The sequence below is a fragment of the Antechinus flavipes genome, chromosome 4 (genome assembly GCF_016432865.1).
Source record: "Antechinus flavipes isolate AdamAnt ecotype Samford, QLD, Australia chromosome 4, AdamAnt_v2, whole genome shotgun sequence".
Taxonomy (NCBI): Eukaryota; Metazoa; Chordata; class Mammalia; order Dasyuromorphia; family Dasyuridae; genus Antechinus; species Antechinus flavipes.
In genome coordinates, this window is record NC_067401.1 from 236,074,434 (window position 1) to 236,093,861 (window position 19,428).

The following is a 19,428-nucleotide window of genomic DNA, read 5'->3' on the forward strand; positions in this document are numbered from 1 at the left end:
AATGAGGTAACAAAGAGGAAATTTGTCCAATATTACATATGTAAAGACTACACAGTTTTCTTATGGATAATCAGGTGTTCTTTCTATGATACTGGCAATTTCCCTTATAAAATGACATATACATGTATCACAGATTTTTGAAGCAGAAGTAACTGAGAGATCATCTAATCTCCCTTCCATTTTTTAAAATAGCTTGAGAAAGCTAGGCTTAGAAAAGTTAAATATGACAACATATTTCTTTATGTGAAAGCCAATGATCTTTCCATTACAATATGTTGTTTTTTGCCTCTCCTCCCAAAAGAAACAGCTATCCTTGACTTTCAGGCAAAAGACCTTCATGCTATAAATTGGCTGTACTGTATTTCATACTACACAGCCATTATTTAAATATGGGCAGATGTTTCAGAGTGAGGAAAAAGAAGACAGAAGAAATGAGAGAGAAAGATGGCCAACTAGAATGAAATATAAATTAATTGTTGATAACACTGTTTTTTTTCTGTACAAAGAGAATTGCTAAAGTATTGATTCTTGAGGTGGGAATGAATCCACCCCATTCTCCTCCTGATCCACTGTCTTTAATATGTCATTTAATGAAAGAATTCATCTAAGCACAGAGCCAAAAACACATGTAAATGTTTTTGAAGTCATGCCAGTTTTGACTCAAAAATTCCCATATTTTCAAAGTTATTTTGGAATTTGCATAGTGATCTCCCTGAGCAAATGGTTATCAAAACTCCTGATTAAAGAACAGCAGACCTCTAGGATGGATGAACATATTCCAATATGAGGGATGAACTCATGAGGGTGGAACAATTTAGTGTAATGCTTATTTCCAACATATAATTGTGTTGCCTATGCCCCAAGTGGCTCAATAGTTCAAGTGAAGATTAGAAGAAAAATAGAGCTGATTTCAGGAAAAAGGGAGGACCAGTAGTGTCACTAGACTAAACCTCTACCTAGATATCTGGAGTGAGACAATAAAAAAGGGCTTTTTTTTATATACTGAGAAGATACTCAAGAGAAATCCATTCCCCTAGTTCATTGACAGAAAAAACCTGGAATATATTAGAGGTATACCCAAAATTCAGCTTTTCTTCTTAATTCTCTCAAGCTATGGTTTCTAAGTATGAACAGAAGTCACATTTATCTTTTCTTCTCAGTGTCACCAATTTTGGTATAACTATATTTCTATAACCAATAGTTCCACCTATGGATGGCGTGGTGTGCTAGTTGGTGGAAAATCTGTATTTTCTGGGTGTTAATTGTTAGGCCAAAATTAGCACAAATAGCAAAGAATCAATCCATACGTTTTTGCATCAGAGCTTCCAAAACTACATTTAGTCATCTATGAACAAAAAATCATGTACTAATTCTTCCTCCACTTTAGTTTTGACTTATGGCCTTTGAAAGTTAAATTATTTACCTGAAGTTGACTTTGATGCTGTGTTCATTCTTGTTGAAGATATCTGACAACACTGCTGAAAATATCATGCTAAGAAGCCTGAGTACAAGCACAAAGCTTTGCTCCACTCTATTGGAGATAGAAAGCATAAGAGCATCATCCATTATCCAGTACCTGGGCAAGCCTGACATTATGAAATTGATGGGCAATTCTGAGGAATTTCTCCTGACACTCAAATTTTGACAAGGATTGTGTATTCTCTTTTGTTCCATGCCTTTCCTTTTCAAGTTGTCGGGTAGCAAAAGCCATAGCATAGATATCATTTCTTATCCTTTTCTGAAGCTAAACTGGCTCTCAGTTAGATGACCATAAGGTGGTTGATATCTAGTTTTTATCAAACTGCTTTCCAGTTTTCCCAGAGATTTTTGTCAAAAATAATGAGTTCTTGTTCCAAAGACTTAGATATTTATTTATATGAAACAGTAGAATGCTATGGGCAATTTTTTTATTGATTCTCTTGATAATCTTGACATGTTCTTCCAGATTAATTTTATTATTATTTTATCTAGCTGTATAAAACTGTTTTTGGTAATTTGGTACAGCACTGAATAAGTAATTAATTTAGGTGGAATTGTAATTTTTACTATATTGACTTAGCCTACCATGAACAATTAATGTTTCTAAAATTGTTTAAATCTTACTTTATTTTTATGAAAAAATGACTTGTGATTGTGTTCATATATTTCCTGACTTCATCCTGGCAGGCAGATTCCCAAGTATTTTATATTGTCTTCAGTTACTTTAAATGGAATTTCTCTTTCTATTTCTTGCTCCTAGACTTTGTTGGTAATATATGGAAATATTAATTATTTATGTGGTTTTGTTTTATAACCAGAAACTTTGAATAAGTTGTAAATTATTTCAATTAGTTTTTAGTTGATTTTCTAGGATTCTCTAAGTATATAATGATATCATTTGCAAAAAAAAGTGATAATTTTGTTTCCTCATTGCCTTTTCTAATTTCTTTAGTTTCTCTTTCTTCTCTTACTGTTATAGCTAATATTTCTCGTTCAATACTGAATAATAGTGGTAATGTTGGATATCTTTGCTTCTGTTCTGTTCTTTCTCTATTTCATTAATATAAACATTTAGAGATTTAAAAAAATTTCCCTGGGTAGTGCTTTTGTTATGTCCCATAAATTTTGGTATGTCCTCTCATTGATGACATTCTCTTTAGTAAAATATTTTATTGTTCCTATGACTTGTCCTTTGACCCATCCATTCTGTTGGATTAGATTATTTAGTTAACAATTCATTCTTAATCAGTGCTTCTACAGCCCATTGTTGGATATGATTTTGATTATGGTCTGGAAAAATTACATTTAATTCTTCTGCTTTTCTGCATTTGGTTGTGAAGACATGGTGATTTTTTTTCCCCTGAAAATGCCATGGATAGGTGGGGAAAAGAGATTCTCCAGAGATCTATCATATCTAGCTTTTCTAAAGTTCTCTTCATCTCCTTAACTTTTGTTTATCTTGGAGCTAGATTAATCCTGAGAGGGGAAAATAAAAGTCCCCTAAAAGTAAAGTTTTAATGACCATTTCTTCTTCTAACTCTTAACTTTTGTTTTGTTTCTTTTTAAGAAGATGGATGCTATCCCATTTGGCACATATATTTTTATTATTAATATTACTTCATTATTTATGGTTATATTTAGGAAAATATAGTTTTCCTGCTTATTGTTTTTTATTAATTTTACTTCTGCTTTTTCTTTGAGATCATGATTGCTATCCCTCCTTTTTTTTATCTCAGCTAAAGCATAATCTGCTTCAATCCTTGATTTGTATTTTGTGTATCTCTGTTTCAAGTATGTTTCTTGTAAGCAAAATATTGTTAAGTTCCAACTTTTAATACATTCTTTTATGTACTTCTATTCTGTCTCTCTGTTTCTCTCTGTGTGCCACTTAACCCTGACCATTCTCTAAAATCTATTTTGCTTCTAACTACTGCCTCTTTTAATTTCCCTTTCATTTTATCAGTTCACTTCTGTTTTTTTTTTTTTAGTTCCTTTCCTTCCTATTTCTCTGTATGGCAAAATAGATTAATATACCCAACTGAGTGTGTATGTTATTCCCTATTTGAGCCAATTTCAATGAGAGTAAGAATCAGTTGTTCCACTTATCCCCATCTTCCCCTCCACTATAAAAGTTCTTTTAGATCTCTTTTATATAAGATAATTTATCACGTTATATATGTCCTTTACCCCTTTCCCTAGTACATCTATCTTTCTGTTGCCTTAATTTTTTTAGATAACATCCCATTATATTTAATTAGTACTCATGCTCTCTATCTATATATACTCCTAACTACCTTAAAAATGAGAAAATTTTTAAGAATTACAAATACCATCTCACCATGTAAGAACATAAATAACTTAATCTTATTGAATCCATTATGATTTATCTTTTCTATTTACCTATTTATGTTTCTCTTGAGTCTTGTCTTTGAATGTCAAATTTTCTTTTCAGATCTGTTTTTTTTTTTTTTGTTAGGAATGCTTGAAAGTCTTCTAATTCATTAAATATCCATTTTTCCTCACAAGATTATACAGTTTTGCCAGATAGATTATTTTTTATTTTAATCCTAGATCTTTGGTTTTCTGGAATATATTCTGTATCCTTCAATCCTTTATATGAAAGCTTCCAAATCTTGTGATCTTGATTGTGGCTCCACAATATTTAAATAGTTTCATTTTGGTTATTATATTCAGATTTGGTTATTATTCATATTTAGTAATTTCATTCGGTTATTATACTTGACTTTGGAGCTCTGGAATTTGTCTATAACATTTGAGGATCTCCTTCATAAAATGATTGATGGAGTCTTTCAAGTTCAATTTCAATTTTAGTTTTAGAATATGAGGACAGTTTTCCTTGATACTTTCCTGAAAGATGATGGTTAGGCTCCTTTTTTGATTATGGATTTCACATAGTTCAAATCCATATTAAATAATATTTCTTCAATCTGCTTTCCATGTCAATTTTTTTCCCAAAATTTCCAAATTTGACTTTTTCTTCTATTTTTTTTTCAATTTTTTACTTTATTTTATTGTTTCTTAATATCTTATTAAGTTATTAGCTTCTCCTCACTCAATAATAATTTTTAAAAAATATTTTTTTCAGTGAGCAAAAGCTCTTTTTCCTTTTGGCCATTTTATTTTTAAGGAGTTCTTCTCTTCCTTAAATTTTGTGACTTTTATCTTTTGTCCAATTCTGACTGTTATGATGTCATTTTCTTCAGTGTGTTTTTTTTTTTGTATTTTTTTTGCATCTCTTACCATACTATTGATTTTCTTTTAAAAAATATTTAAGTAAGTATAATTTTATTACTTTTCAGTTATAAGATATCAGAGATTAAACCTAATAAATCTGTATACACATATACATTACATATATTAAAATACATAAAATATAGCAGAGGAAAGAAATCTAATAATGACAAGTAAATCAAAAAGAAAGAATGAAAAATTCATTTGGATGAGAAAATCAAGGTTCAAAAAGCAAAATTTGATAAGTTGGGACAAACAAAAGCGATGAATGTTCAATCCTAAGTTGGGATGAAAAAATAAATTGGTGATTGTACATCCTGCTGGGATAATTCATGTGGTAAAGATTAAGGGAATATTTTTCTATAAATTTAATATGAACCTGTAGAATGATTTGGCTTCAAAAAGATCATATATTTAGAAGAGTTCAAGTAATTCACACAAGGGGAAAAACATATTGATAAATAATGCTTATTGTTCAGACTGATACCTTATCTGGGTATGGGTATGGATTCTCTTTTTCTAATTTTCTTGCATCACTTTCATTTCCCCTCCCCGCCCCCCACTTTTATACTATATCTTTTATTTGATTTTGAAAATCCCTTTTGAACTCTTCCAGAAATTCTTTTTGGATTGCTGTGCAATTCTTTTTTTTTTTTTTTTTTAACTTTGAGACTTTGTTTTCTTTTACATGGTTGTTTTCATCTGAATTTGTTTGTAGTAGTAACACTTTATGGTCATATTCTTTTGTTGTTGTTGGCTCATTTCCCCCCATTTCTTGACTTTTAACTTTATGTGTCTTGTTCCTTGGGTGGAAGTGCACTGTTTGAACCTTCAGGTTTTTCATACTGCTGTTTTCAGAGCTAGTTCTGGGGGAAGAGGAATCTGTAGATTTTTGATGCTTCCAAGGTGGTAATAAAATAATAGGGTGTGGTCCCTTATGTACCCCTGTCTTTACCTAGGAAGGGAAGATGTTCCCCAAGTCACAATTTTTTTTTTTTGCCCCTCTTGGCCCTGGTGTGACCTTGGCCCCTGCCTTTTGTAGTCACAAGCATTAATGTTCCTTTCTGCCTTTGAATTGAAACCAAAGTCCCTACTTCTTTTTCATCAATCACAAACATTCCTCCCTACCCTGGAACTGTGGTCAGAGACTTCTTTTACCTATGACTGCTCCTCTTTATTCTAAAACTGCAAACCAGAAATGAGTCTTGGCTATGCAACAGAGTCCTGAACCCCAGATCAGCAAAGAGTCTCCTGTAATTTTTCCTGACCATTTGTAATATCTTCTTACCATTTGGGGGCTTACCAAACTGCTGCTGCTATTGCAATCACTTCCAAGACCTGCTGCTGGTGCCATATTATGGTTTGTGCAGTCCTTCATTCTAGTGTCACATACCCCTCCTGCTGATGTCCCAAGCTGTCTTGGGCTGGAAAATTATTTTACCTCAATTTTTTTTTTTTAGTTTTACTACTCCAAAATTTGTTTGAGGCATTATGTTAAAAGCCATTTCACCTTCACCTCTTTCCTTTCCCACTGCCTCCATATTGATTTGACATGTTAAACTTCATGCTTTTGCATTTTGTAATATGCTTTTTACTGATGTTGTCTTTAGTTTCTCTTTTCTAAGATGTTTATTTTCCTAAAATACAATTTAATCATTCACTCCCATGCTCTAACACTTCAAGTAGTTCCTCTTAATCTTCAACAAATCATCAACTCTAAACATGGCTTACAAAGCCTGATATAAAACAGATCTTCAACTATTTTTTTCCCCTGAGACAATTGGGGTTAAGTGACTTGCCCAGGGTCATACAGCTAGGATGTGTTAAGTGTTTGAGACCAGATTTGAACTCAGGTCCTCTCGACTCTATCCATTGCACCACCTATTTACCCCTCAACTATTTTCTCAGCTTATGACCAACTGCTCCTCCAAATAAAAAAGCCAACTTATACTATTCAAATATTCCTTGCAAATTCGTGGCTTTTTGCTTCTGCCCTAGATGATCTTTTCCTCTCTAATAATATCAACTATTCCCTCTCCTTTCTTAAATCTTAAATTTCTTCAAGGTTCAGCTCAACTCCTCCTCTCTTCCAAAAATATATTCCCAATTATGCTAGCAAATATTAATCTCTTCTACTTCTGAATTTCTGTCACTTGTATTGTCTCTTCTAAGATATATTTATTAAGTACTTACTGTGTATAAAACAGTTGGTTCTGGGAAGGAAAGATATGAAGTATCAAATATTTTTTACCTATCATGAGAAAATTGTCTAGATTTATTGTTATTATTAGTAATTTTTCAGTTGTATATGACTCGGTGATTGGATATTGGAGGGGTATGCAATTTCTTTCTCCAGTTCATTTCATAGATGAGGAAATTGAGGCAAGCAGGGTTAAGTGACTTACTTAGAGTTTCACAGCTATTAAATGCCTGAGACCAGATTTGAACTCAGACTCCAGGCCCAGTCCTTTATATACTGTCCCACTAGGTGCTGCTCTCTAGAATTAGTGTCCCAATTTATTTTCTCACTTGTTTCTACATCCTCTTTATTCCGATTTAGATGTTCATCTTTTCATAGGTAGTACGTAGCTTTTCAAAACTATTGGAGTTCTCTTAATTAACAAATTTAAAGTATTTTCTCAATACTCATCCTTCTTAATTTATCTGAAATATTTGGCACTTCTTATCACCTTTTCCTATTTCTGAAACCCTTTCCTCTTTGGGATTTTATGACATTTCTCTCTTGGTTCTTCTTCTATCTGCCCAAACAATCTTTAGTCACTTTTACAGATTATTTATCCACATCATGCACACTAATAAAATATGTCCTCCCAGAGCTTTGCCATAGGTCCTCTTCTCATTTTATTTTATCATAATATTACCTGGTGATTTTATTAATTCCCATGAATTCAGTCATTATTTTTCTGTAGTTGATTCCAAGATCTATGTATCTAACCCCTGTATCTCCCTTGAACTACAATTACGCATCATTAACTAGCTCTTTGATAGTTTGAATTAATTAGTTTGTAGTTATCTAAAATTCAACATGTCCCAAAACAAAAACAAAAATTAAAAAAAAAAAACTTAGTCTCTTCCCCTCAAAATATTCCTCATTTTCCAACTTCTCTATTACTGTAAGAAAAGATCATCATCCTACCAGTCACCAGACTTGTGACTTCTTTATCATCCCTGAATCCTCACTCTAATTCCACATTCCAAATCTTATCTTTTTGAGCTTTGCTGTAGCATAAGTACTTCTTCTCCCCACTCACATAACCATAATACTATCTCCAGTGTGGATCATCACTTTCCTTAAATATCATAACAGTCTTCTAACTGGATTTACTGTCTCAAGATACCCTCTATTTAATTTATCTTACATTAAACTGCCAAGGTGATTTTTCAAAAATTTATTCTTTTACATATATAGATATACACATATTCATGTCTAATTGTCTCCATCTCTAGGGTAGGACAGGGAGTGGAGGGAGGCAAAAATAAAAAAGAAAGTTACATAATAATTTTAATGTATTTTTTACATGGAAAAGTAAGTTATACACAACAGATTTGCAATTTAATGTGTAATCCTCTTCCCCCCCATTCTTAAGTTCAGAATTTTAAAATAAATAAGTAAATTTAGTTCTTTAAAATATATGTCTAATAATATCACTTTATATCCTTGCTTACTAAGTTCCAGTGGCTCCTTATTACTTCCAACATCAAAAATACTTCTCTTTTTTCCTATGCTTCCTATCTTCTTACATTTTGCCACTGTCTTCCTCTTCACATACTCTATGATCCTACTATACTGGTCTATTTCCTATTAATCACACACAATATTCCACATCTGTCTCTGTGCCTTTTCTGTAATGTAGTGTTCCCTTACCTCCACTTATTGATTTCCCCATTTTATTCCAAGACCTAGATTAAGTCCACCTTTTTTCTACAGGAGGTTCTGTCTCCTTATCCTTCAAAGGCTGGTACTTTCCCCTCTCAGATTGTTTTCTACCTATTCTCTCTCTCTCTCTATATATATATTTGTATATTTCTAATTATTCATATGTTTCTTTTCTCCCTTCTCTCTATTAAAATGAAGGGGACTGGGACAGTTTTTGGCTTTATTTGTAATCCTATTTCTCAGAACAGTACCTGGCACATAATAATTGTTTAATAAATTCTTGTTAACTGACTTATTCACTGATTCCCTTGCCTCAAGTCTTGTCTCCCTAATAGGATTTTGAATAACTTAAAAGTAGCATTTGTCTGTTTCTATAACTTCCTTCAAATCCACAGTTCCTAGCATGGAGCCTGTCATTCAACTGATATTCAACAAATATTTATTGATTAATTGCATTCCCATTGAGAAGGTTAATTACTTGAGCAAGACTTTGTGCCTTCTGGAGCTTTGACATTCAATAAAAATACTGATTGACAGTTCTTTCCCCATACCACTGAGGAAATTGAGGTATATGGCATATCTGCAAAATTTGAGGTTGTCAACTATATTGACAAAAATTATAACTTTCATTAACAAAGATACCTCAAATAATTAAAGTTTTACTTCATAATAGAAAAAATCTTAATGGATTTGCTAAGGAACATTAATTTAAATTTGGTGTTCAGGCAAAAGCCATAAAATTCTATATACACACATTTCTTCAAAATAGGATATATGCTATAACATAGAAAAGAAAAAAAAATGATACTTTATATTTATAGAGAGCTAGGCACATTCAAAAGCTGTTTTATTCTGAAATAGCTTTATTTTGTTGCATTGTTGTCCAGTGTTGCTGTTATCTATTTTGTTACAGAAAACCAAGAGCCTTCTAGATTTGGACTACATAGGAAATTGGAGTTAAGCTTTTAAATGCTTTTTTCCCTGGGGAATGGGGTGGAATGGGATGGGATATACCTTTGTGTTTTAGAAAGGGCAGTAAGTTGAGACTTAGGACGCCTAGGCTGTCCTTATTTTTTTGAGTACTAAACATGTATTATTTAGTGCCCTGTGCTAAAAGTTGAAGGAGAGGCAATGTTTTGAAAAATATAACCATTGCCTTTTAAGTGACTATGACCTAAGAAATTCTAGTCCTAGACTTGCCATTAACTAGTTGTGTAACCTTAGAAATGTCCTCAATATTATATAATTTTGTTTCCTCAAAAGTAAAATGATCAATACTAATAGATGAGTACTAACTTCCCTTCCAATGTTAATCTTGTATGAATTTATAGCAGAGTAACATATTGAGAAAAAAGTTTTAGATTTGAAGTCAAAGACCTGGATTTCAATCCTTATTCTGTCACTGTTCCTTGTTTGATGAAAAATATCTTTGGGCTTCAATTTCCCAACTATAAATTGAGGGAGCTGGACAAGATGACCTTTAGGTTCCTTGCAATTCTCAATCCAGATTAATGAATTCATGATGGACATTAACCTAAGGGAATTTCTAATAGTAGATATAATCTATACCTCTAAAAATATCTATTTTATTGGTAATGATTAGTTTATACTTTCCCCTATAAAATGAACCTTTATCAATTAATCATCCCACAATTCAAGCCCCTTTTTTCTGATGTTCAGATTTATGTGAGCTATACTATTGATTAATGTCAACTATTATCCAATTCATGGTTTGGGCTTCAAGCTATTTGTGTGTGTATGTGTGTGTATACATATACATATTGATAGAAAGGACTGAATAAAAAAATTCATGAATGTAAAACCTCAGGCTTTTCCAAATAACATTAGTGGTGGTTTTTAATAATGTAATATATCTTTTGTCTTCCCAAGACAAATCATTCTAAAACATGAACATTTCAACAAATAGCTGCACTTTTTTCTACTCACCCATATATTGCTAACATCAATTTTCATTATTCATCAACACATATAATGTAAATTCTCTGATACAGAGTGCTGTAATGACTTTTGCTTTCTTATAGTGTCTCATGTCATTCTGACAACTATAGTTTTTCCTTAATTTCTTCTTTCTTTGTGAAATGCCTCCACACCATCTTATAGTGGAAAGCTTTCTTCAATAAGTCCATGAGATGCTATTCATTCCATTTCTGTTGTTTTTTTTTTTTATTAGTATTATTTCTCAGTTTATACTAGTTAAATTCTGTAATTGTGTATATACATATACACATATATATTTCTAAGTACTTTAGCAACATTTATATCTATGTTTTATCCATCTAATTAAAAAATAAAACCTCAAGTATGTTCAGAGGTCTCATGCTTAATACAGTACTAATAATATGCAATAGATAAATGTTGACTTAGTAAGAAAAAAAATTTAAAGTTCATTTTTAATTAAACTTATTATAAATTCTTAAGTTGTTTCTTTCCAAATGCTAGCATAGAAGAAGCTATGTCTTCTGCCAAATAGACTGCACAGATAAGATTGTATCAAGCATTTTAAATAATTTTTATGTAAATTCTATTACATGATCTTATTAAAAAGTCATTTTATGATTTTTTATTTCATAAAGCATTTTTCAAAGTGGAGATATGTATATATTAAATAAGTTTCTGTTTGATATGTGTAGGCCCTTATATTAAGTCCTAAAGGAATTAAATAAATTCTTCATATTCTTTCTAACTTTATTGTTTTGAATAGGCTTCATAGGAATTTTTTATAGATTATGCTGAATTGCAGGAATATTCTCTTTGTTCATTGATAAGGAAGCAAGAATAAAATGAATATAGCTAGAGAAAATATAGAAGTACTCTAGAAATTATAGTCATTATCATTAATTTGTGATTCTTTTTTAAACTCCAAGCTTTAAAAAAAAAAAAAAAAACTTCCTGCTGTATTTTTCTCAATTTATTGTTTTGTTATGTATGAGACATCTTTCATACATATATTTTTGATATAGAAGTGTAGAGGGCCAGAACTCTGGAGAAGTATACTTGAAACAAGATGTTAACTCAGTGGAATTGATGAGATGATGGTTCTCTAGTTCACATATATATATAGTACTTAGTATGGTGATATAATGGCTCTCTAATTCACACATATTCAGTCTGCTATATGTAATTGTACTAAGGTATATAAGGACTGAGAACTGGAAATGAGACATTCCATTTTTTGACCAGCCTTGTGGTGGCTCGCCTGCCTTCATCACTTCTCCATTAATACCAAGGTCTCAGGCTAATCCAAGAACCTCCAGAAAGCTAGCCTGGACATTACATACAGAATCTAAGATGATAACAGTGAGCACAAAGAAATGCTAAAAAAAAATATTAAAAATAGTATCCTCATGTATAGCGGCAGTAACCTATGAACACTGGTTTTAATGTGTATACTATGCATGTGAACATATAAATTAATATATGACCTTTCCGCTTCATTGTAGAAAGTACTCTAAGGACAAAAGATCTAGATTCAAATTCCAGATTAACCACTTTCTGGTGTTCTGCCTTTGGTCAAGTCATTTATTCTCTTTCAGAATTACTTTCCTTATCCATAAAATGAGACTACTAATACATTCTAATTTCACAAATTTGTTATGAAGCTTAAATTAAATATGTGAAAATTTTTGAATAAGTTAATGAATCATTACTAATTTGAAATGTTTTTCTTTGGTTTCATCTTCAAAGGGAATACTTGCATGATGTACTTTGCATCAAAGTTTTCATTCTATAAGATCTTTTCCCATATATTTCTGTTTCTACTTTTGCTAGTTGATGGACAATGGCAGGAATGGAGTTCCTGGAGTCAGTGCTCGGTAACATGCTCCAATGGAACACAACAGAGAAGCCGGCAATGTACTGCAGCTGCTCATGGTGGTTCTGAATGCAGAGGTCCTTGGGCAGAGAGTAGAGAATGTTATAACCCAGACTGTACAGGTAAGACAAGATGTACCAGAAATAGATCCCACCACCATGTGCAGGTGCCCTAGAATCCTCCCTATACTTGAGTCCTAGAGTTTAGAGATTATGAATGTTATAAGAACATGTTACAAAAAGATCCTTGTAATTTAAGCAATCTATCAATAAGCATTTCTTAAGTACTTACCCATGTCAGTCATTGTAATAAGTGCATGGGTTGTAAAGAATGGGAAAAAAAAAACACATAATCTCAGACCTAAAAGAGTTTAAATTCTAATGAGAAAAACAGTATATAGACAACAATGTACATATAAATTATATATAGTATAAATAGGTGCTAAATTCAAAGAAAAGTCACTAGCAATATTTGAGACTAAAATCCCTGATGTTTTATTATGACAAAGTTGAGGATCTTGTAAGTCATGTTATAGGAAGATTGAGTATAAAATAATTAAAGAATGACAATTAATTAGAGTTCTACTATTCAGTATTTCTTTTGATTCATTTCCTATTATAAATAATATTAGATATACCTTTAACCAGTCTGAGAAAGATAGCTAAACATATCTCAAAATAAATATTACAAATATTACAGGTATGACTCAATAAGAATGCTAATGCATATTTCAATTGCTTAATGATTCATGATTTAATCAATGTAAGCATTCCTTTAACTGATACAGACTGTAACCCATGTGTATTTTATGGACAAAGTTCATGAGTTGCTATGGAGAAAAAAAATAACTACTGCCTGTTTAACAAATCTTCTGGTAATGCTTCTTTTCAAGCCTTCCTATAGGCTGATTTTTGCATGAAAGCATTATAGCCTGTCACTGTCCCTGGACTTCTAAGTCTTTAGGTTTCCTAAGAACTACTAGGGCTTGTGTTATCTTGACACTGCCCTCAAAAATCCAATCAATACCATGTCCTCACCATGATGAGTTTTCAGAGCAAAAATTTTGTGGAAGAGCAGCACTATTTATATTGCTTAATACAAAATGAAAATATTCCATTCTAATATTAAGCTTCCTTCAATACATAAAATGGACTTGCTACTATTTCTTCTGTTATCTACTCCAGCAAATGGCCAGTGGAATCAATGGGGTCACTGGAGTGGATGTTCCAAGTCATGTGATGGTGGATGGGAAAGGAGAATAAGGATCTGCCAAGGTGCAGCAGTAACAGGACAACAATGTGAAGGAACGGGTGAAGAGGTCAGAAGATGCAGTGAGCAAAGATGCCCTGGTGAGAGTTTTCTGACAACACTTATATAGAAAATAATATATATAATATGGCATATTATATATATATAATATATATAATATAATAATAGCACCTACTTCACAAGATAGTTGTGAAGATAACTAATATTTACCAAGTACTTCACACACCTTAAAATGCTTCATAAATGCTAGCAATTATTACTTGAAATTATTTATATCAATAAGATGATATAATTTTAGTCTATTTTATAATTTTTTTTACTAAAATACAAGCACATTTTAGACTTACACAATAAAATTTAAGAGTCAGACATAATGAAACATATGTCTTTCTAAAAGAGAAATAGTATAATTTTATAGGATAGATACATATACATTGTCAAAAACAATTTTTGTATCAGATGTTTTTGCTTAATTATTTTTCAAGACCTAGTTTAATTCAATTAAATGAGTATGATTAAAAACAAAATGCATGAATGAAAAACATTAATGTAAAAATATAAAAGACAACATGGCAGAATACAGAAATATGCTTTTACTCAGAATACCTAGCTTTAAATTCCAATTGTAATAGTTATTATTATCTGTATGATGGCCAACTTCTTTGAGTCCCAGTTTGGTCATTTGTATAATAAAAAATAAAACCTAAGTATAAGATCCCAGTGTAAGATCAAATAAGGAAACATGGAAATGGAAAGAAGGAAACAAGCATTAATTTACTGTCTACTATGTTTTGCATACTGTGCTAAATACTTAACAAATATTTTATTCTCATGTCAGTCCTAGGAAACAAGTATTATTATTATTCCCATTGTACAATTGAAGAAACTGAGGAATACAGGGATTAAGTGACTGACTTGCCCATGGTCAGATTGCTCATAACTGTCTGATATCAAATTTGGCTTCATGTCTTTTTAATTGAGATCCAGTTGTCTATCCACTGTGCTACCTAATTGCTTTATAAACTATAAAGCATGATATAAATGATGGCTATTATAAATGATTGAAGACAACACGGTGTAATAGAAAATATTCTGTATTTGGATCTCCCTCCAAAGATATGAGTCTGAATCCCACATTTAAAAGCTGCTAATGTCATGACCATGAAAAAATCATTTCATATTTATGAATCTCAATTTTTCTGTACATTTCAACTTCAACTGACTCATTTTAAATATAAAGAAAATAAGATACATATTGCCTATCTTACAAAATTGTTGTCAGATCAAATGAGAAAATTTGAGATGGACCCAAATTTCTTTTTTCTTTATTAAGTAGACCTGGGAGGATTTTCATCATTTTAAAATCATAAATTCAAGTCTTAATTATCATAGGAAATACCTAATTCTAAATTTTGAATAGAATGAAGAATCTTTCCTATATAGATATGTATTTAAGTCTAACTCTTTTGAGTGGTTGTAGATTTTATTGAGGAGAGGTTGCAATTTCCTGGGCGTGGTATACTATGTGCAATACCACCCACAAAAAGGAGAATCAGAAAAAAAATAAAAACCACCATACATAGAGAATATAGAGGACATAAAAAGAAAATATAAATTATTTTTGGTGGGGAAACACTAACAATTATGGGAATGAGAAAAGATCTGGCAAAGGATGTGAAATCTGAGCTAAATCTTGATGGGAACTAGAAATTCCAAGAAGTGTTGTTGAAGAAAGAGTGCATTTCAAGAATTTGGGGAAGCCCACATAAAGCCATGGTGGTGGAAGTTACAATGTCATGTATATATAGAATAGCAAATAGGCCAGTTTTAATGGGATGTGGTATAGAGAGGTGAGGAAGGGAGAGGAGGGTAATATGAAATGAAGCCAGAAAAAAATAGAGGTTTTGTCCTGAGAATAATCATTAAAACTGTTGTCAAGGTATAGAAACACAAAATAAGTAAGTAGATAGTAAGAATATATTTAGTCACTCTTGATAAGTTGAACTAGATCTGGGGAAAAACGATATTCCAGGGTACTACAAAAATTACATACATTATTGCTAATATATAAAAAGGATTGGAATGAAGAATCATAAAGTGCTACTCAGATCTTCATTTTAAGGAAGACCGAAGATTCTTTAGAGAAAAGAACCTTTATTATTATTAATGAAATTCCTTAAATTGTTCGCATAAGGACCAATCATGTAGTGGGAACATATTTATATAAATGAGAAGAAAAAATAAATAAGTCAGCTAAGTATATAATCTAATGCTTTGATATAGCTATAGCAGGCAAAAATTCTGTGATCATTCTGAAGTTTCTACTGTGAAAAAGTTTCTGAGTATGGCAAATAGAGATTGAAATCAACTCTGATTGGTTAATACAAAATGAGACAATGCATGTCATAATGAGAGATTAACTTATTTTAATGAGGGTCTAGAGGACTCCAATCATTCAGTCTTAATAGAAGAGACTTATCAATACCCATATTACCCCATACAGGGTAATATAAACAAAAGGGGAACATTATCTGGCTTCATCCAATATTTCTTCTCATTATCAGCCCTGCACTTCAAAGGCTACTTGAATAACAATGCATAGAGGTTTTCTAAATGAGGGAATAGAAAGGGGAGTCCTAATTTAATAATTGGTTATTAATATAAGAGAGAAATAAAAATTTTTCTCATCTGTGAAATTCCTCAAAAAATCTTTCACATTCTACTAGAAACTCAACTCAAATGATGGAGTCAATGCTTAATATTTCTCTACTTTTGTAGATTTTCTAAAACATGTTAACCTCCTTCAATATAGATAATATTTTACATGGGGTTAAAGATATATTTTTGAATTTTTATTCCTAAAATTTAATATAGTGTCTGGCATATAGTTGGACTTCATACTTGACTTGTTTTTAAAAAGTAATAAATGTTATTTTGTGTAGATATTGGAAAAGAAGCAATGTATTTGTTCAAAATAGGAACAAATTCCTAGGAAGAACTGAGATTAATACAGTTTTTCCTAGGTGTTAAGTTTTAGTTATGAAAAATATCCTTCCTGCAATGCTTTGTTGAGGATGTGTTCATTGAAAAACAACACCGAATGTTATTTTTTTTTCCCTTTCTAAATGAAAAAAAAAATCATAGTTAGATGTTTATTTTGTATTTTCATTAGAACTATATATATGATTAAATGTGAATTTTTTGATAGTTGGAGTGATCTGAATCAATCCCTCAAATATTCTCTCAAAGAATCTCTCAATTTCTCAAAAAAAGAAATCTCAGAGGTTTCTTTAGATTGTCCTTTGAAACTGCATTTGTAGCCACAGCAGTAAAATGGTACTGCTGAAAACATATTTTCAAAGATTGCCACCTGCTGTTAGTAAAATATTTTACAAATTTACTTACAAGGAAAATGCTCTCAAGGCATCATAACTACTAGATTTGTTTAAAAGCTTGCATCATTCAAGGCAAGCAGTACTAATAAGAGGTCTTGAGAAATACAACTTTAATACTATTCATTTATTTCTTGAGGTGCTAACCTTGACATTTTCTTTTCTCTGACTTCGATAATTATGGGGAAACAACCACAAATCACTTTCAGGCACGTAAATAACTTATTTTCACAATTAAACTGAATTATATATTTCTGTAAGTAACATGTAAAAGATATCCAGTTGCCGTGAATGTGGAAGTAGGTATGCCCTAAGTAATTTCTTTTGAAAGTTTCTATAGACAGGAATGAGAGAAAGAGAAATCAAAAGAAAGATGTAATAGTTCATAATAAATTTACATCTGAGGAATAGGAAAGGTCTTGATGGCAAATTAAGGATAGTTTTTCTGTTTTAGTTCCTTCTTTGTGTGGCAGTGGAAATGGAGTGGAAAACAAGGTGCATGGAAATGAAATGTGTATTCTGTTCTTAATTTTCAGAGATAATGGTAGCAAAGTTTCTTCTTAACATGGCAGACTTTTAAAAGAACAAATTATTTCCAAGACAGCTTTGATTTGCATACTCGACTACAATGGTTGCTTCTTTACCTTAGTATGGTTGATAATAATTTTTGGTAATGTTGAAATATGATTTCAAAGGATATCATTTTATTCCAAAATTATTTTCAAAAGATATAAATAGGAAAAAATTATAAAGCTCCACAAATGAGTTTATAAGGTGTTTTCTGTTTTTTTTTTTTTTTTTAACCACTAGCAAAATTTCAATCTTTTTTTTTTTTTTTTTCCTGAAGTAATTGAAATTAAATGACTTGCCCAGGGTCACACAGCTGGGAAGTGTTAAGTGCCTGAGGCCACATTTGAACTCAGGTCCTCCTGACTTTAGGGCTGGTGTTCTATCGACTGCACCACCTAGTTGCACCTAATTTCAACATTTTTTAACGGAACATATTTTTCTGGTTTTATTTTTTGTACTATCTTATGTTTCTTAATACTTTCCCCAATAAAAGTTACTATAAATTTCATAGTATTTGTATTTATGCCTCACTTATTTTGGATATAAAAAAAAATCCATCAAGTGTGCTAAGAATCCAGTTTCAATAACAAAGAAACATAACATACACATAGTTTTGACTTAATAATTAATCAAAATGAGGGTAGCTACATGGCTCAGTGGAACAATAGCCCTGAAGTCAGGAGGACTTGAGTTCAAATTCTGCCTCAGACACTTGATACTTCCTAGCTGTGTAACTGTGGGCAAGTTACTTAAATCCAATTGCCTCAGCAAATAATAGTAATAATAATTAATCAAATTGATGATAAAGCATCTTTTTTCTCCATTCCTCAAATGCATATTTATTATGAACTGCTACATCATGCTTTTTGATCCCCAATCATGATTCCAGTTTATGTAATTCAGTCTACTTGTGAAAACAAGTTATTTACATGCCTAACAGTGATTTGTGGTTGTTCTTACATAATTTGATTCAGATATCAGAGGAGGGGAAAGTCACGATTACCACCTCAAAGAAATAGATGAATGGTGTGATCAGTTGCATTTTTTTAAATGTTATTTTGCAAAAGATCTATAAAACCTCTATTCTGAACTATTTTCTCATCTCTTTCTTTTCTACTTTGGTGATTTTAATATATTAGATAATGGTATAATAGAAAGAAGGTTGGGTTTGAAAGTAGGAAGATTCAAATCCCAATTGTCACATTTACCTTTGTGACCTTAAGCAAATATCCTTTTTTTTTTTTTTCTCTTGAGGTAATCAGGGGTGTGATTTTCCTAGAGTCACACAGTCAGTAAGTGTCTGAGATCAGATTTGAACTCAGATCCTACTGATTCCAAGGCTGGTTCTCTATCCTCACTGCTCCCCAAATCTTTCAAATTATCAGTTTTCTCAACTCTAAAACGAGGAAGTATATTAGGTAACTTTTAAGTTCCCTTCTGTCTCTAGATTTATGGTACTATAATCTATTCCTATTGACTATTATCTTTATATTAATTATGCCTATATATATGTGTGTGCATATGCAAGTACTTATTAAGCTCCTATTACGAGTTTAAACTTTGTCCTGGCCCCTGAATACCATATCATATGTGAATACCATATCTCTCTCCTCCAAATACTTTGACAAAACAATACCTCATGCCTGAAATACATATAAAGAAAGAGAAATAAAAAGAGAGAAAGAGACAGACAGAGAGAGATAAAAAGATTGACAGATACACACACACACACACAC

General features: G+C 31.5%; 1 protein-coding gene across 4 annotated transcripts in view; it reads left to right on the forward strand.

Annotated features, from left to right (window-relative positions):
* ADGRB3 (adhesion G protein-coupled receptor B3) overlaps window positions 1-19,428 on the forward strand; it is an 882,558-nt gene that overhangs the window by 356,221 nt on the left and 506,909 nt on the right. For all 4 annotated transcript variants that reach the window (XM_051997212.1, XM_051997213.1, XM_051997210.1 and 1 more), the window contains 2 exons: window positions 12,419-12,583; window positions 13,646-13,810. In XM_051997212.1, coding sequence (XP_051853172.1) covers window positions 12,419-12,583; window positions 13,646-13,810 — 330 coding nt within the window. The remainder of the gene's footprint in view (window positions 1-12,418; window positions 12,584-13,645; window positions 13,811-19,428) is intronic.